The sequence below is a fragment of the Bos indicus genome, chromosome 22, assembly GCF_029378745.1.
Source record: "Bos indicus isolate NIAB-ARS_2022 breed Sahiwal x Tharparkar chromosome 22, NIAB-ARS_B.indTharparkar_mat_pri_1.0, whole genome shotgun sequence".
In the NCBI taxonomy this organism is placed as follows: domain Eukaryota; kingdom Metazoa; phylum Chordata; class Mammalia; order Artiodactyla; family Bovidae; genus Bos; species Bos indicus.
Genome location: NC_091781.1, coordinates 51598965 through 51617477, shown reverse-complemented (window position 1 = coordinate 51617477; position 18513 = coordinate 51598965). Strand labels below are relative to the sequence as shown.

The 18513-nt window shown below is 50.4% G+C and overlaps 2 protein-coding genes across 3 annotated transcripts; both read left to right on the top strand.

Moving 5' to 3' along the window:
• LOC109575948 (cathelicidin-5) lies at positions 1-8272 on the top strand. 2 transcript variants are annotated; one of them, XM_019984203.2, is made up of 4 exons: positions 1-6529; positions 7160-7267; positions 7430-7501; positions 8081-8272. In XM_019984203.2, exons 1-4 carry the CDS (start codon positions 6074-6076, stop codon positions 8180-8182), a joined length of 738 nt encoding a protein of 245 aa, XP_019839762.2. In that variant the 5' UTR covers positions 1-6073; the 3' UTR covers positions 8183-8272. The 2 variants fall into 2 exon arrangements, with proteins under 2 accessions (XP_019839762.2, XP_070632870.1); XM_070776769.1 differs by lacking the exon at positions 7430-7501.
• A 6206-nt stretch (positions 8273-14478) lies between these two features.
• Positions 14479-16408, top strand: LOC109575985 (cathelicidin-6). The gene is made up of 4 exons (XM_070777266.1): positions 14479-14694; positions 15324-15431; positions 15573-15644; positions 16229-16408. The coding sequence occupies exons 1-4, from the start codon at positions 14494-14496 to the stop codon at positions 16322-16324; spliced, it is 477 nt and encodes a 158-aa protein (XP_070633367.1). The 5' UTR covers positions 14479-14493; the 3' UTR covers positions 16325-16408.
• The last annotated feature ends 2105 nt before the right edge of the window (positions 16409-18513 follow it).

Genomic DNA, 18513 nt, shown 5'->3' with positions numbered 1-18513 from the left:
ATTTCCTTCTCCAATGCAAGAAAATGAAAAGTGAAAGTGAAGTCACTCAGTCATGTCCGACCCTCAGCGACCCCATGGACTGCATCCTTCCAGGCTCCTCGGTCCATGGGATTTTCCAGGCAAGAGTACTGGAGTGGGGAATCGTGCAATATGAGGTCTTTTGCATCTGACTTCTTTCATTTATGACAATATCTAGGAAAATGTTTATGAGGTTCATTCGTGATATGTATATCAACAGTTCATTCTTTTTTACTGGCAGGTAGCATTTCATTATGTGAATGTCCACTGTTGATGAACTTGCTGAAGGACGTCTAGGCTGTTCCTGGGTTTTGACTATCATCAACATTCTTGTACAAGTTTTTGTATGCATAATGCTTTCATTTCTTGATGGTAAATACCTAGATGTCAAATTTCTGGGATGTATGTTAGTGTCAGAGCATGCGTGTTCAGTCATGTCTGACTCTTTGTGACCCCGTGGACTGTAGCCTGCCAGGCTCTTCTGTCCATGGGATTCCAGGCAAGAATCCTGGAGTGGGTTGCCATTTCCTCCTCCAGAGTATCTTCCCGACCCAGGGATCAAACCTTCATCTCTTGCATTGACAGGTGGATTCTTTACCAGTGAGCCACCTGGGAAGCCCCATAAGTGTCATAGCTTGCCCTTTTCAAAATGGCTCCTGATTGTCCTTACATGATCTGTAGGAGAAGAGGGGGATGACAGGGTGAGTTGAAGCTGGGAGAGGCTGGAATCTCAGCTTGACAGCTGTCTGTGGGTAGTTTGGTGTCTTGAGCAAGTTGCTTTGTTCTGGTCCATGTGGACTGGAGAGCAGCCGATTTCTGCAAATCTTGAGAGGTTCCTTTTATCCTGAGCTAAGTGGGCAAGGCCAGACAAAGTCTGGAGTTGTCAAAGGCCATGCTTTTGCATAAACACCTTGGAATATGGAGGTATAAAGGAGGAGGAAAATTTTGTAAGAAGACCAAGGAAAAAAGGATCTTTACCACTGTCCTATACCCAGATGGCTACTTAAATTGAAAGGAATGAAAATTAAATTAGGAAGTCAGTTGCTCAGTTACGCAAGATACATTTCAAGTGCTCAATAGTCACACTGAGCTGCCATACTGGATAGTATGGGTGTAGAATATTTCCTTCATCACAGAAAGTTTTGGTTGAGACCCTGAACCCTTCCCTTTGGGAAGGTCAGTGTTACTGTGTTGTTGCTGTTTAGTGACTAAGTCGTGTCCGACTCTTTGTGACCCCATGGACTGCAGCACGCCAGACTTCCCCGTCCTTCACTATTGCCCAGAGTTTGTTCAAACTCATGTCCATTGAGTCAGTGATGCCATCCAACCATCTCATCCTCTGTCATCCCCTTCTCCTCCTGCCCTCAATCTTTCCCAGCATCAGGGTCTTTTCCAATGACTCAGTTCTTCCCATCAGGTGGCCAAAGTATTAGAGTTTCAGCTTCAGCATCAGTCCTTCCAGTGAATATTCAGGATGAACTGGTTGGATCTCCTTGCAGTCCAAGGGACTCTCAAGAGTCTTCTCCAACACCACAGTTCAAAAGCATCAATTCTTTGGGGCTCAGCCTTTTATATGGTCCAACTCTCACATACACACATGACTAGAGATGGACCTTTGTTGGCAAAGTGACGTCTCTGCTTTTTAATATGCTGTCAGTATTGTTACGACATCTCTAGTAGACTGAGGCAGGCCCCATGGAGGTCGGCTGGCTTACAGACTTCAGCAGATCCAGTGGCCAGAGCTCACGGTGAGAGCTGGCTGCACAGGGACCCTGCGGTTGGCTGGTGGGATGGCCCCTGAGCTGGACAGCTGGCCACAGTGAGGGCCTTGCAGAGGCAGAGGGACAGGATGCAGCTCCAGTCTCTGAGGGACTGTGGAGGGAGGAAGGATGGAAAAGAAAGGGGCTGGCTGGAGCAGTTGTGGGAGGGGGCAGGCTTGCTAGTGGGGAGATGTGGGAGCTCCATTTGGGTCGGGCAGTGAGCCTTCTGGGAGGGTCAGACATTCAAGGAGATCTGAAGTGGGTCTGGGACGGAGCCGCGCATAGTGAAAGCACCTCCTTGGCCAAGGCCCCTGAAGGGGGATCTGTGACCTTTTCCTGCCTGAGCCTGGCTGTCTCTGCAGGAAGGCAACTCTCCCCATAACTCTCAAGGGTCTCAAGAGTTGTGTGCAGGTCTCAGCCTATCAACAGCCAATGTTGGGACAGGACTAGCGCTTGGGCTTCTGATTATGATTGCAAGAAGCCCTTTGGCAATCTCCATCAGGGAACTTTGGGGAAAAAAATATAAAAGGTTCATTACTGTGGGCCTTGGAAAGTATTTGGAATGACTAGGGCCACACACAGAGATCAAGGTTAGAGAGACAGAGTATGGGCCAGCGGTCCTGCATTTTTTGGGGTTGAGGCTGGTGACTTAGGGTTTCTCAGTTTAGTTGTGTCTGACTCTTTGTGACCCCATGAATTGTAACACGCCAGGCCTCCCTGTCCATCACCAACTCCCAGAGTTTACTCAAACTCATGTCCTAAGGGCTCACTTTTTATTGTAAATATGTAATACAAGTGCAGGCATTTAAAGTGCAGCAAGAGAAAAAACAAGTGGCCCAAAGGGTCAGTTAAAGAAATTGGACACAAAAGAGCCTCCGTAGGGGGAGGTGGCCTGGCTTTTTTATTCTCCTCCTGTGGCTGACAGAGTGTTTATTGAAGATGAACTTTGAAGTGGATGCCTGGCAGATAGAGCTTGAGGTAGGCATTTGCATTACAAAAAAGAAAAGAAAGAAAGGAAAAAAAAAGATCGACAGTCAGGGTTTACACTACAACCCACCAAGTGACACCCAGGCTTCAGAGCCAATGGTGAGAACCTTAACTATGTATGTAGTTGTTAAAGGTAAAGTTAATCGTAAAGTTAATCGTAAAGTTAATGGGTAGTTGATACGGTAAAGAGCAGAGGTTAAAACCCAGAAACACATGTCTACAGAGGATTATAGTAGCAAATCTTATAATAATTATTAGGCAATAGTCTGAAGTCCACTCTGTAGCCGTTGTCCCGGACTTGAAGGTTTCAACCATGAAAACAGGAAAATATTGCACAATATTATGTAAATTCTTGAACAAATTCCCGGGGCCTTCAAGATCACTGACCTATATTTGGGGCCATCCTGTGAAACAGGTTTGAGTCTGTCCAGAGAGGGTAAATTCCTCCATATCTCACTGAACCAGTCTCTTAGTCTGGAGAAAAGACCAGTTTAGGTAAAAGGTTGTGTCTCATTTTAGGAGGTAGTGATGCAAGTGGCTTCACCAAATAGGCCTAAAGAGTACAAGCAATCAGGTATTCAACTAGAGGCATTTCTATGGAAACAATCAAAACAAAAAAAATTTTTTAAAGCAAAAGTCAGCAGTTGGATCAGTTGAAGAGTTGATTCATTGGGAAAGAACCTGATGCAGGGAAAAAAAGATTAAAGACAAAAGGAGAAGGCAGAGGATGAGATGACTAGATAGCATCACCTACTCAATGGACATGAATTTGAGCAAACTCTGGGAGATAGTGGAGGACAGAGGAGCCTGGCATACTGCAGTCCATGGAGTTGCAAAGGGTCAGACACAATTTAGCGACTGAACAACAGCAGCAATTGGAGCTGATTAAAATTCCAGATTTGTAGGTGTTGGGTTTAAAGCCTCTTCCAGTGGAGTCAGAGCAGACAGTGACAATCTGATAGGTTTTCTTGGATTGTAGTTTGAATACCTCTGGTGATCTTTCTGAGTGGTTCACAAAATAACAGACATGAAGATTGTTCATACACGAGTTGTTTCGGTGATTTCGCTCCTTCCTTTACCAAGGCTGATATGCAGCTGTTACTGAAAGGAATGTGTGTGCGGGTTCCAGCTGCTCACTGCTCAAAAGCCAATAAACAGGCCAGGTTGGGGGAAAGGAAAGTTTGGTTTATTTCAGGTGCCAGCAACTGTGGGAGGAGGATGGCAGGCATCTGTTCAAAGGCTGACTTCCCCCCATCCACCTGCCCAGACAAGCAGGGGGTTGGGGGTTGGTGAGAGCATTAATAGAGTCAGGGGTAGGGGGCTACATGCAGAAACAGCACAGTCATCTCTTAACAGTCATCTTCAAATTGGTCATCAGTGGTCTGACCAGCATCATCTTGATTGTTTTAGGTACAGTTAATCTTCAGTTCCAGAGTCCATTTGTTCCCATTTCTTTGCAGTCGGTTCTTGGAACTGTGGCAGCTCATGTCCTGAGAACAGTCTGGTCAGCACGTAGTTAACTTCTCCACCTGGGGTTTGGAAAATTCTTCAAGAGATGGGAATACCAGACCACCTGATCTGCCTCTTAAAAGACGCTTACTCCTTGGAAGGAAAGTTTTGACCAACCTAGATAGCATATTCAAAAGCAGAGACAGTACTTTGCCAACAAAGGTTCGTCTAGTCAAGGCTATGGTTTTTCCTGTGGTCATGTATGGATGTGAGAGTTGGACTGTGAAGAAGGCTGAGTGCCGAAGAATTGATGCTTTTGAACTGTGGTGTTGGAGAAGACTCTTGAGAGTCCCTTGGACTGCAAGGAGATCCAACCAGTCCATTCTGAAGGAGATCAGCCCTGGGATTTCTTTGGAAGGAATGATGCTGAAGCTGAAACTCCAGTACTTTGGCCACCTCATGCGAAGAGTTGACTCATTGGAAAAGACTCTGATACTGGGAGGGGTTGGGGGCAGGAGAAGAAGGGGATGACAGAGTATGAGATGGCTGGATGGCATCACTGACTCGATGGACGTGAGTCTGAGTGAACTCTGGGAGTTGGTGATGGACAGGGAGGCCTGGCGTGCTGCGATTCATGGGGTTGCAAAGAGTCGGACACGACTGAGCGACTGATCTGATCTGAAGACAGCTCACAGGATACACTCAGAATATTATCTATAGCCCTTGGGAAAGAACTAAAGGTCCTTGACTATGCTTAATGACTACATTATTTAGTCTTCTTTGACTGTTTTTCCTTTGTTTCAGGATTTTTCACTTCTCAGATTAAATTTATCCTTTGACTAAAGTTTTCCATAGCTAAAAGACAGACAGAAGACACAGTAGGGCGGCAAGCATCATTGGGAAAGAATCTGATGCAGGGAAAGAGTAAAGACAAAAGCTCTGTTTCACAGCCAGTGCCATCAATCTGGGTCACCACTTTCTGAGGTACAACCAAACTGTCCCATGTGGACAACTGGGGGTGTTCATAGGTGTCTTGAACTCAGAGATACAGAGCAGTGATGCGGGTCCAGGAGAACTGGTGTCTTCAGAAGGGCCGTCCCCAGGAACTGTGAGGATGGGGCGGGGGGCGGGGGAGAAGCAGCCTGCATGCACCTGAGCCAGCCCTGCCTCCCAAGAGGAGAGTCCTTGGAGGAGAGTCAGCAGGAGCCCCCAGGGAGGAGGAGGGGACCCAGGAGAACAACACTAGGGAGAATCGGCTAAGGGGGAATTTCAGGAGGACAGAGCGATGCCCAGAGTCTGTATAGATAAAGACAAAGCTTGAGTGTGACTTTTGGATCCAGTAAGGAAGGACAAGCAAGCCTGCAGGGGTTTTGAGCATGAGAGAGGGCAAAAAAGTGTAGTCAGTGACCTACATGACTCTTCTTCAGACTGGAATGGGAGGTATCAGGGACACAGGCCATATCTGCTAAGGACTTGGGATGGGACATTTTTAGAGTGACAAAGGAGGTGGAGAACCCAGGAGAGGGGACAAATGGGGCCAAACCCCTGGCTGGCTGAGGGCTGATTCCAGAGGACTGGATAGTGTGGGATGGATGTCTGCCTAGGGACGGGCTAGCAATGTAAGTAGAAGGGGTACTTCTAGAAGGGGTTGGTACTGTTATCCATTCTTCAAGTGTTAAGTGATTGTCTCCTGGGTGCCAGGCAGTGCCTAGAGCTGGAAATGAAAAGGTGAATACACTCCTTTACCCTGAATCCTGAGGAGACCAGAGTGTGGACACAGAGGGGTTGTAGAGAGTGTCTGGTCCCCGTGTCTCCTGAGGAGACAACCTTCTTGAGCAAGCCTGCCTGTGACACTTCCCATGGGGTCTAGGGGAGGTCAAGGTATTGTAGGAGATGGAGAAACCATTTCTTCACCTTGCACAGGAGACAAAATTCACTCACTGCCCTGCAGTCCCGTGAGGCAACAGCAGGAGCTGAGGCAAGTCCAGCTCATGCCCTGGGAGGAGGGCAGGGATGGGGTGGGTCAGGAAGGCTCCCGGTTGAACTTTTGCATCAGGGCCCAGACTGGGCATAAAGGAGGATCCCTCAGGTTGGGAGGAGGCAGACTGGGGACCATGGAGACCCAGAGGGCCAGCCTCTCCCTGGGGCGCTGGTCACTGTGGCTACTGCTGCTGGGACTAGTGGTGCCCTCGGCCAGCGCCCAGGCCCTCAGCTACAGGGAGGCCGTGCTTCGTGCTGTGGATCAGCTCAATGAGAAGTCCTCAGAAGCTAATCTCTACCGCCTCCTGGAGCTAGACCCACCACCCAAGGAGGACGTGAGTTGGGGAGGGGGCTGGGAAGGGGATATGTCTCCTGACATCCTTGGCCACACTGTCGCCCCTTCGCTCAGGCTGGTCCTCCTGTCAGGAAGGCACTTTTCCCACTACGTGGGTTCCCACCTCTTCCAGGAAACCTTCCCAGACCTGGGTCATCTCCCAGCACCAGACTTCCTGCCTTAGCATCTCTGCTGTGGGAACAGGCGCCCTGCACACCTGGCTCAGGCTCCCTGGACTTCTGGGAGCTCCAGGGATGGAGGGGTCACAGGCTCTGTGAGGTGACTTCCCTCCTAATATCCCCTCTGAACCTCAGTGTCTCTCTGCCAGGGGGAGCTCTGTCAGCCTGGAGGCTCCAGTGACAAGGGCTCTCCCTGCAGGTGGCCCTGACCTCCCTCAGCCCCTGTGAGGGGAGGCGCTGCCATCAGCGCTGCTGTGAGGGCCGCTCCTGCTCTCTGTGTGCCCGTGAGGCGGGGCACGGGCTCTGTCCCTTCTCCTGTGCTGCCGGCACCAAGCCCAGGGCCGGACACACAGGGGGCTGGAGAGGCTGCCGTCCGGGTTGAGGACAGGGAGACAGATCAGAGAAGGAAACATGAGCCCGAGCCCAGTCTCCCCATTTTATTCCTGGATCAGGATGAGAACCCAAACATCCCGAAGCCTGTGAGCTTCAGGGTGAAGGAGACCGTGTGCCCCAGGACGAGCCAGCAGCCCCCGGAGCAGTGTGACTTCAAGGAGAATGGGGTGAGCCTGGGGGCTGAGACTGAGGGCTGGGATCAATGCTTCTCAGCGCGAGCTGAACAGGGAATTTCAGGGAAGGTTTCCAGCCCCTTGTGGGTGAGGTGAGGTGAGGCTGGGAGGTTATGACCCAGGGTTTCCAGTTTGACCTGGAGCCTCCCCTCCAAGCTGCTGAAAGAGTGTGTGGGGACAGTCACCCTGGACCAGGTCGGGAGTAACTTTGACATCACCTGTGCTGTGGTGAGTGACCCTTCCTGGGTTGCGAGGCTTCTGGGGGGTAATGTGTCAAACGTTCTTTGGACCAATGACCCACTGCCCCATCCAGGGCAGAGAAAGGCCCTTCTACTCGGGCCTCTCCTTTTCCTGAGCCCCAGGTCTCTAGCCCTGGCTCTGCATCCCTTAGAGCAGGGGTTCTCTACTGGGGTCCCCACCTGGGAACTGAGAGGCAGATTCTCAGCCCCACTGAGACCTCCTGAATCCAACTCTGGGGTGGGGTCCAGCCATTTGTATTTTCACAAGGCCTCCAGGGGATTCTGACTGTGCTGAAGTTTGAGCGACACTGACTCAAGTCATGAGCTTTCCGCCCCTGGGGCTTGTGACCCCAGAAAGCCCTATGTCATCTGTGGGCCTCCGTTTCCTCATATGTCTGTGGTGTGGAGATTCAGCCAGAGGCTCCAACAGTTGCAGCCAGAGAGAGGGTGCCTGGGCCATAAAACCTCCTGAAATCGCCCAGTTTGTGGGGATGTCCAAGTGGGGAGGGTTCTGGTCTTACCCTGGGTCCCTCCCTCCACAGATAACCTGTTTCTTCTCGTTGCACAGCCCCAGAGTGTCGGGGGACTTCGAAGCCTGGGTAGGAAGATATTACGTGCTTGGAAGAAGTATGGCCCAATTATTGTTCCAATAATCAGAATAATTGGGTGAATTGTGGGCCCAGGAAAGAGTCCTAAGGGTCTGCCGGCCCTGGGGAAGACTTCTGGACTCTGAGAAATAAATTCTTGTGAGAACAACTTCCTCCAAGCCTCAGTTTCAATTGTCTCCCCTTCTCCCACTTATTATGACTGAGTTGTTTACTCTGGGAGGCCCTCTGTGTCGGGTGTGTGTGTGTGTGTGTGTGTGTGTGTGTGTGTGTTTGTCTATGTGTGTGTATGTGTTTGTGTGATCACTCCTGTATGTGTATGTATGTGATCACTCCTGTGTGTATGTATGTGTGTGTGTGTGTGTGAGATCACTCCTGTGAACACAGAGAAACCTGGGGCCCCTGTTCCTTCCAGGAGGGCACGGGGGAGGCAGCAGCCCCAGGAGCTCCAGAACTGTGTCCCCACACTCGGGTCCCTCCCGAGCCCTTCACCCACCTCTGCCCTCCTCCTCCAACACCCAGTAGGATGTAAGGAGACCTGCTGTGGGTGCAGAGCTGGTGGGGCTGCTGCTCCTGCTCACGTGGAGCTGACAGTCCACGAGGGGCCAGGCTGCTCACCTTGCTAAACACTCACAGAGATGCAGTTCAGTCTCAGGGCTGAGCCTGCAGGTGCAACGCCCAGGACGTACCTCTTGCCCTCGACAATCTTAATTTTGAATTAGCCCATCCCTCCTGGCTTTTCCTGTGGCACTGAGACACATTACTATTTCTTCAGCTGGGTCCCAGACTGAAGCGGTGGGCTTGTGTTTAGGGATCAGTTCAGTTCGGTTCAGTTGTTCAGTCATGTCCGACTCTTTGTGATCCCATGCGCCAGGCCTCCCTGTCCATCACCAACTCCTGGAGTCCACCCAAACCCATGTCCATTGAGTCGGTGATGCCATCCAACCATCTCATCCTCTGTCATCTCCTTCTCCTCCTGCCTTCAATCCTTCCCAGCATCAGGGTCTTTTCCAGTGAGTCAGCTCCTCGCATCAGGTGGCCAAAGTATTGGAGTTTCAGCTTCAACATCAGTCCTTTCAATGAACACCCAGGATTGATCTCCCTTAGGATGGACTGGTTGGATCTCCTTCTAGTCCAAGGGACTCTCAAGAATCTTCTCCAACACTGCAATTCAAAAGCATCAATTCTTTGGCGCTCAGCTTTCTTTATAGTCCAACTCTCACATCCATACATGACTACTGGAAAAAGCACAGCCTTGACTAGACAGACCTTTGTTGGCAAAGTAATATCTCTGTTTTTTAATATGCTGTCTAGGTTCGTCATAACTTTCCTTCCAAGGAGTAAGCATCTTTTAATTTCATGGCTGCAGTCACCACCTGCAGTGATTTTGGAGCCCCCCAAAATAAAGTCAGCCACTGTTTCCACTGTTTCCCCATCTATTTCCCATGAAGTGATGGGACCAGATGCCACGGTCTTAGTTTTCTGAATGTTGAGCTTTAAGCCAACTTTTTCACTCTCCTCTTTCGCTTTCATCAAGAGGCTCTTTAGCTCTTCTTCACTTTCTGCCATAAGGGTGGTGTCATCTGCATATCTGAGGGTATTGATATTTCTCTCAATAATCTTGATTCCAGCTTGTGCTTCATCCAGCCCAGTGTTTCTCATGATGTACTCTGCATATAAGTTAAATAAGCAGGGTGACAATATACAGCCTTGATGCACTCCTTTTCCTATTTGGAAGCAGTCTGTTGTTCCATGTCCAGTTCTTACTGTTGCTTCTTGACCTGCATACAGATTTCTCAAGAGGCAGGTCAGGTGGTCTGGTATTCCCATCTCTTGAAGAATTTTCCACAATTATTGTTGATCCACACAGTCACAGGCTTTGGCATAGTCAATAAAGCAGAAATAGATGTTTTTCTGGAACTCTCTTGCTTTTTTGATGATCCAGTGGATGTTGGCAATTTGATCTCTGGTTCCTCTGCCTTTTCTAAAAGCAGCCTGAACATTGGGAAGTTCACGGTTCATATATTGCTGAAGCATGGTTTGGAGAATTTTGAGCATTACTTTGCTGGTGTGTGAGATGAGTGCAATTGTGTGGTAGTTTGAGCATTCTTTGGCATTACCTTTCTTTGGGATTCGAATGAAAACTGACCTTTTCCAGTCCTGTGGCCACTGCTGAGTTTTCCAAATTTGCTGGCATATTGAGTGCAGCACTTTCACAGCATCATCTTTTAGGATTTGAAATAGCTCAACTGGAATTCCATCACCTCCACTAGCTTTGTTTGTAGTGATGCTTCCTAAGGCCCACTTGACTTCACATTCCAGGATGTCTGGCTTTAGGTGAGTGATCACACCATCGTGATTATCTGGGTCGTGAATGGTACAAAATTTGCACCATTAAATACAAGCATCTTGTCCATCAGGGTGAAGAGCTCTGCATGAGGGTGTGAGAGACAGAGTGACACACAGGTCCCATGTCTACTTGCCTGTGTGTTTCAGACACTGCCCATGTCCTGCCCACTCCCCACTTTCTAGTTGACCTTTGCTCTGGGGCAGACTGGAAGCACTGGGGAGCTTGCACCAAAGGAGTAGCTTCAACCAACCACTGGGGGGACATGATGGAAAAACACCTCCTCTTTCTTACTCCATGGGTGTCTCACTCCCGGAAGTGTTACACCTCTGCCTGAGGTCCCCAGCCTCAGGCCTGTCGTGTCCATTCAGTTTTACATCAGTGTTGACCATATGTCCCTTGCTATGGACCAGGCCCTCAACATGCATATGTGACCACTGATAGCAGAAACGAAATGATGCTAACAATTTTTCCATCTCGACCCGTGAGAAGGAGACAGAACTGGTCCCAGGCAATCATGCAGAGGCAGGAAAGCACAGGGGAGGCCTTCCCTGGTGACTCAGCGGTGAAGAATCTGCCTGCAATGCCGGAGACCCAGGAGCCACAGGTTCAATCCCTGGGTTGAGATGATTCCCTAGAGGAGGATATGGCAACCCACTCCAGTATTCTTGCCTGAGAAATCCCATGGACAGAGGAGCCTGGCAGGCTACAGTTCATGGGGTTGCAAAGAGTCGAACATGACTTAGCGAATAGACCACCACCACCAGGGGAGCACAGGGAGGTTTCCAGGTTACCAAACGCCCAGGAACCATGTGTGTTGCTAATTATTTGACTCAGGGAAAAGATATAGCTTGACCAAGAGGCCAGTGGGGCAATATCTGGGCGGTGTAATAAGGTTGCACAAAATTCACTTCTCTTTCCTTCTCCAAGGCTGAGTGGTCAACCAGCATCTCCCATCCAGGCTGCTACCTTCCAAGGAGCCCTGGCCAAGGCTCCAAGGGTCCCACAGGGCAACTGAGTCCTCACGGCCACATGGTGCTTCCCTGGCATTGGTGGATTGGAATGTTCTTCTTGGCTTCAGCACTCCTCGGTCCCTTGGGCATAGTATTTCCCCCACCTGTGCTCTCTTTTCCTCCCCACCTGGTGTTCAACCAGAGCACTGGGCAAGGAATCCTGGAGGTCAAATCAGAAGGGATGTCCTGGACTTCCCTGGTGGTCCTGTGGGTAAGAATCTGCCTGCCAATGCAGGGGATGTGGGTTGGATCCATGGTCCAGGAAGATCCCACACCAGGCAAGTAAGCCCCTGGGCCACAGCTACTGAGACCTCACTCTCTAGAGCCTGTGCTCCGCAACAAGAGAAGCCACCGTAACAAGAAGCCTGTGCACCGCAACTAGAGAGTAGCCCTTGCTCTATGCAACCAGACTAGCTGGTGGGTGGCAACGAAGACACTGTACAGCCAGAACTAACTAAATAAATAAAAAGCACATTTTACTAAAAAAGCAAAACAGAAGAAGGGATGTCCTGAAGGCTTTGGGAGTCAAGAGGAGGAGGTACCACTTTTGGTTAAGGTCAGGGAAAATTTTGCAAGGTGGCATGTCAGGGCAAGCAGAGGCACCAGCTGCAGAGATGGGGGCCAAGCAGGAGGCTCTGAGATGGCTTGTGGTTGGAGTGGTCAAGGCAGCTTGAGACCTGCCCCGCAGGGCCGGGGTGTGGACACTGAGGAGATCCAGACCCTGCTATCAGGCGGGGGTCTGTGTGCTCTGAAGGCGGAGGGTGAAGTGATCAAATCAGCACTCTGTCTTGGCATCTAGAAATGGTGTGAAGGGTGGACAGTGGTCTGGAGAGAGCCTGAAAATCAGGAAACATGGAGTCTGGAGGTTGTGGCGTCACTGAGAGGAGAGGAGAGGAGATGGGGGTCGGCCCAGGGCAGGGGTGGCGGGAGGTCAGGGGAGTGTCCTCAGAAGGAAGAAGGAACAGGTGGGGCTCCCAGGCTTCTAGCTCAGGGCTCCTTTGGCAGCACCCAGCCAACGGCCCAGTGAGGACCACCAGGGCATTCATCGGAGTCTTGAACCCAGAGGCACAGTCCAGTATGTGTGTGATGGGCACTGTTGTCTTGAGAAGTGTGGTCCCCAGAAACGTGTGACGACGGGGAGGAGGAGCAGCCCGGATGCTCCTGAGCCAGCCCTGCCTCCTAAGAGGAGAGTCCTTGGAGGAGACTCAGCAGGAGCCCCCAGGGAGGAGGAGGGGACCCAGGAGGGCAGGGACAGGGGAGATTGGCAGAGAGCATATTCAGGTAGACAGAGTGTTTCCCCAGCACCTGTGAAGATAAAGAGGTTGAGTGTAGCAACAGGCCACAACTGCTGACATCTTTAGTGTGAGGAAGTCAGAGAAGAGTAGGAGAGGGGACAGGTGAAGCCGACCCCCTGACAGGCTGAGGGTTGCGGAGAGACAAGGATGGTCTGACCATGTGACTGCGTGAGGACAAGCTGGATGGGTGAGACTGTAGAAGGGATTGGAGCTGTCATCCACTCATCCAACTTTACCTGTGTGCCTACTGGGGGCCTAGAGGAGGGGTTGTTGTTCAGTTACTCAGTTGCATCCTACTCTTTGCGACCCCATGGACGCCAGGCTTCCCTGTCCTTCACTATCTCCCAGAGCTTGCTCAAACTCATGTCCATTGAGTCGGTGGTGCCATCCAGCCATCTTGTCCTCTGTTGTCCCCTTCTCCTCCTGCCTTCAATCTTTCCCAGCATCAATGTCTTTTCCAATGAGTCTGCTCTTTGCATCAGGTGACCAAAATATTGGAGCTTCAGCTTCAGCATCAGTTCTTCCAATGAATATTCAGGGCTGATTTCCTTTAGGATTGACTGGTTTGATCTTTCAGTCCAAGGGACTCTCAAGAGTCTTCTCCAACACCACAGTTCAAAAGCATCAATTCTTTGGTGCTCAGCCTTCTTTATGGTCCGACTTTCACATCCTTACATGACTACTGGAAAAACCATGGCTTTGACTAGACATTACTAAAGTAACGTCTCTGCTTTTAAATATGCTATGTAGATTTGTCATAGCTTTTCTTCCAAGGAGCAAGCGTCTTTTAATTTCATGGTCACAGTCACCATTCACAGTGATTTTGGAGCCCAAGAAAATAAAGTCTGTCAATGTTTCCATTGTTTCCCCATCTATTTGCCATGAAGTGATGTGACCAGATACCATGATCTTAGTTTTTTGAATGTTGAGTTTTAAACCTGCTTTTCACTCTCCTCTTTACTTTCATCAAGGGGCTGTTTAGTTCCTCTTCGCTTCCTGCCGTAAGGGTGGTGTCATTTGCATATCTGAGGTTACTGATATTTCTCCTGACAATCTTGATTCTAGCTTGTGCTTTATCTGGCCCAGTGTTTTGAATGATGTACTCTGCATATAAGTTATATAAGCTGGGTGACAATATACAGCCTGGATGTACTCCTTTCCTAATTTGGAATCAGCCCATTGTTCTATGTCCAGTTCTAACTGTTGCTTTTTGACCTGCATACAGATTTCTCAGGAGGCAGGCCAGGTGGTCTGGTATTCCCATCTCTTGAAGAATTTTCCACAGTTTGTTATGGTCCACACAGTCAAAAAGTCTTTAATGTAGTCAATGAAGCAGGTTGAATAGCAAATACACTCCTTTACACTGAATCCTGAGGTGTGGAGGCAGAGGGGATGTAGATAGTGCCTGGCCCCTCCATCTTCTGGAGGACTCAATCCTCTTGAGCAAGACTGCCTGTGACACTCCCTGTGGGGTCCAGGAAAGGCCAAGAAGTTGTCAAGGAGATGGAGAAACCATTTCTTCACCTTGCACAGGAGCCTCCCTGCCCACTGTTCAGAAACCCCATGAGGCAACAGCAGGGGCTGAGGCAAGTCCACCTCACATCCTGGGAGGAGGGCAGGGACGGGGCTAGTCAGGAAGACTCCTGGTAGAGCCTTTGCATTAGGCCCAGGCTTAGCATAAAGGCAGATCCTGCAGTCTGGGAGGTGGCAAACTGGGGACCATGGAGACCCAGAGGGCCAGCCTCTCCCTGGGACGGTGGTCACTGTGGCTACTGCTGCTGGGACTAGCGCTGCCCTCGGCCAGCGCCCAGGCCCTCAGCTACAGGGAGGCCGTGCTTCGTGCTGTGGATCAGTTCAATGAGCGGTCCTCAGAAGCTAATCTCTACCGCCTCCTGGAGCTAGACCCACCTCTCAAGGAGGACGTGAGTTGGGGAGGGGGCTGGGAAGGGGATCTGTCTCCTGACATCCTTGGCCACACTGTCGCCCCTTCGCTCAGGCTGGTTCTCTTGTCAGGAAGGCACTTTTCCCTCTAGGTGGGTTCCCATCTCTTCCAGGAAACCTTCCCAGACCTGGGGCCCTCCCAGCACCAGGCTTCCTGCCTTAGCATCTCTGCTGTGGGAACAGGCGCTCTGCACACCTGGCTCAGGCTCCCTGGACTTCTGGGAGCTCCAGGGATGGGGGGGTCACAGGCTCTGTGAAGTGACTTCTCTGCCAATGTCCCCTCTGCACCTCGGTGTCTCTCTGCCAGGAGGAGCTCTGTCAGCCTGGAGGCTCCAGTGACAAGGGCTCTCCCTGCAGGCGGCCCTGACCTCCCTCAGCCCCTGTGAGGGGAGGCGCTGCCATCAGTGCTGCTGTGAGGGCCGCTCCTGCTCTCTGTGTGCCCGTGAGGCCGGGCACGGGCTCTGTCCCCTCCCCTGTGCTGCCGGCACCAAGCCCAGGGCTGGACACACAGGGGGCTGGAGAGGCTGCCATCCGGGTTGGGGGCAGGGAGACAGATCAGAGAAGGAAACATGAGCCCGAGCCCAGTCTCCCCATTTTATTCCTGGATCAGGATGAGAACCCAAACATCCCGAAGCCTGTGAGCTTCAGGGTGAAGGAGACTGTATGCCCCAGGACAAGCCAGCAGCCCGCAGAGCAGTGTGACTTCAAGGAGAATGGGGTGAGCCTGGGGGCTGGGAGCACGGGTGAATGCTTCCCAAGCTGCTGAACAAGGGGTTTCAAGGAGATTTTTAGTCCCTGGGTGGAGCCTGGGAGGTTATGGCCTGGGGATTCCAGTTTGACCTCCAGCCTCTCCTTCCAGCTGGTGAAGCAATGTGTAGGGACAGTCACTCTGGATGCAGTGAAAGGCAAAATGAACGTCACCTGCAAGGAGGTGAGTGGCCCCTTCTGTCCTGCAGGAACCGCTAGGGTGATGGGTTGTGGAACATTCTTAGGACCAAAGACCCCCCTCCCCCATCCAGGGCAGAGGAGGGCCCTCCTACCCTGGCTGCTCCCTCCCGCAAGCCCCAGGTCTCCAGCACTGGTTCTGTGTCTCTTAGAGCAATGGTTCTCTAATGGGGTCCCCACCTAGGAACTGACAGAGATGCAGATTCTCAGCCCCACTCAGACGTCTGGGGTGGGGTGCAGTCATTTGTCTTTTCACGAGGCCTCCAGGAGATTCTAATGGTTTGAGAGGCACTGACTCAAGTAATGATCTTTTAGCCCCAGCTCGCTTCCATCTTTGCTGGGATGGGCTTGTGACCCTGGTAAGCCCCTTGTCACCTGAGGGCCTCAGTTTGCTCTTCTGTCTATAGGTGTAGGGATTCAACCTTGTGCTTCAAAGGTTGCCGCCAAAGGGCATGCTGGGGCTGCAAATCTCCTGGTGTGGGCCTTGGAGCCCGTGTATAGGTGCAGATGGGTCTGGTCTTACTCCTGGTTCCCTTTCCCACAAGTAACCTGGTTCTTCCTGGTTCATAGTTGCAGAGTGTTGGAAGATTTAAACGATTTCGTAAGAAGTTTAAGAAACTCTTTAAGAAACTTTCTCCAGTCATTCCGCTACTCCGTTTGGGGTAAATTGTGAGCCCATGGAAGAATCCTGTGTGTGTCCTCCCTGGCTCAGGCTTTTGGATTCTGAGAAAGTAAAGTCTTCTGAAAACAGCTTCCTCCAAGCTTTAATTTCACTTGTCTCCTCTCACTTAGTGGGACCAAATCTTTACTTCTGGGAGCCCTCCTATGTGTGTGTGTATGTGTGTCTGTGAAAGTGTTTTGGTGTGTGCGTGATCACAAATGCACAGTACAGAAGTGGTTGTTATTTCCAGAAGGGGATGGGGGGAGGGCAGGCAGCAGGGCTAAGAGATCCAGGACAGCATCTTTATTCTCAGGTCCCTCCATGACCCGAACCCGACCATGAACATGCGTATGTGAACACTGATTACAGCAACAAAAAATGAATGTATTTCATCTCAGACCTGGAGGAGGGAGATGTAATTGGCCCCTGTCTGGGAGGTCAGCAGGCCTTGTCAGTGAGTCAAGTACAGGGCCTGATATGGAGAAGGACCCAAGGTGTCCAGGGTGGTGGTACAACAGGTGGGAGGGTTGGGGCTGTGCTGTAAGCCCAGGAGAATCAAGGATTTTACAAAGTGGTCAGAGTAGCACAGGAGTCAAAGAGGTCCAGGGAGCTGACATATTGCATGTACATAGGAATTGTGCACTAACAATAAATGCACAACTTATGGAGTTTTTTTGTTTGTTTGTTTTATTTTTAAACTTTACAAAATTGTATTAGTTTTGCCAAATATCAAAATGAATCCGCCACAGGTATACATGTGTTCCCCATCCTGAACCCTCCTCCCTCCTCCCTCCCCATACCATCCCTCTGGGTCGTCCCAGTGCACTAGCCCCAAGCATCCAGTATCATGCATTGAACCTGGACTGGCAACTCATTTCATACATGATATTTTACGTTTCAATGCCATTCTCCCAAATCTTCCCACCCTCTCCCTCTCCCACAGAGTCCATAAGACTGTTGCTATACAAGTACATGTGTGTAATGCACCGAAGGGCTTCCCTGGTGGCTCAGTGGTAAAAAATCTGCCTGTCAATTCAAGAGATGTGAGTTTGATCCCTGGATCAGGAAGATCCCCTGGAGGAGGAAATGGCAGCCCACTCTCATATTCTTGCCCAGAAAATCCCATGGACGGAGGAACCTGGCCGGCTACAGTCCACGCGGTTGTAAAAGAGCCATACACATCTTAGTGACTAAGCAACACAATAACATTGTGCCTAGAAATCTCTTTATCCCCCTTCTAGTTGCTTCCCCATCTCCATAACCATGGCCCTGACTTTGGAACACTTAGGTCAGTGTAACTAGGATTTGAAATTCATAGAAAATTATATTGTAGCATATATAGTCTCATTTGCACAATTTTTTCATGCAACATGCTTGTGAGAACTCATGTTTTTGCATGTGATTATAGTTGGGGAATTTTTTATTGCTGACTTAGTATTCTGGGCTCCCCTGGTGGCTCAGTTGGTAAAGAATCCATCTGCAAAGCAGGAGACCCAGGTCTGATCCCTGGGTGGGGAAGATCCCCTGGAGAAGGAAATGGCAACCCACTCCAGCATTCCTGCCTGGAAAATCCCATGGACAGAGGAGCATGGCGGGCTACAGTCTATGGGGTCGCAAAAAGCTGGACATGACTTAGCGGCTAAACCACTACCACCTAGTATTCCACTGTATGAATATACCAAATATATTTACTTTCACTACTGAGAAATATTTGTGGAGTTTATACATCATTGGTTTTAAATGGTTGCACTCTAGGGCACAGAATGGACATAGCATTCCCAGTCACACATGTCTGGAAGGTTTTCAGTTCCCAGGCTAAAAGAAGATGCAGGAGACATCTTGGTTCCTTTGTCCTCGGCCATGTGAGTGAACATCCATGAGGGAGGCTTCTGAAGAGTGGGACTTCTGGGGGGACCCCGATAATGTATTGTGCTGTGCGGGATTTCTCCTAGTGACCATGTTGAGGGGTAGTATGGAGTGGGCAGCTGCTCTTTTCCCCAGGAGTTGGAGAAGGCTCTCTGGAAACTGACCCTTCTGACCCTCAGCTTCAAGGTCAGAGGGGGAAAATTTCTCCATGGAGGAGAGGAGGGCCTTCTGTGCATTTTACAGACAAGGAGAAGAAAGGGCAGCTGTTGAGAATCAGCTTTACGTTCACACCACTGGTCAGCAGGTTGGGCAGAGGGAGGGATGGGAA

Excerpts from the sequence above, each read along its gene's own strand:
- LOC109575948 (XM_019984203.2), top strand. The coding sequence starts at position 6,074 with ATGGGGTCTAGGGGAGGTCAAGGTATTGTAGGAGATGGAGAAACCATT. Across the intron at positions 6,530-7,159 it reads ACCCACCACCCAAGGAGGAC|GATGAGAACCCAAACATCCC; the intron begins GTGAGTTGGGGA and ends TTCCTGGATCAG. Across the intron at positions 7,502-8,080 it reads TTGACATCACCTGTGCTGTG|CCCCAGAGTGTCGGGGGACT; the intron begins GTGAGTGACCCT and ends CTCGTTGCACAG.
- LOC109575985 (XM_070777266.1), top strand. The coding sequence starts at position 14,494 with ATGGAGACCCAGAGGGCCAGCCTCTCCCTGGGACGGTGGTCACTGTGG. Across the intron at positions 14,695-15,323 it reads ACCCACCTCTCAAGGAGGAC|GATGAGAACCCAAACATCCC; the intron begins GTGAGTTGGGGA and ends TTCCTGGATCAG. Across the intron at positions 15,432-15,572 it reads GTGACTTCAAGGAGAATGGG|CTGGTGAAGCAATGTGTAGG; the intron begins GTGAGCCTGGGG and ends CTCTCCTTCCAG.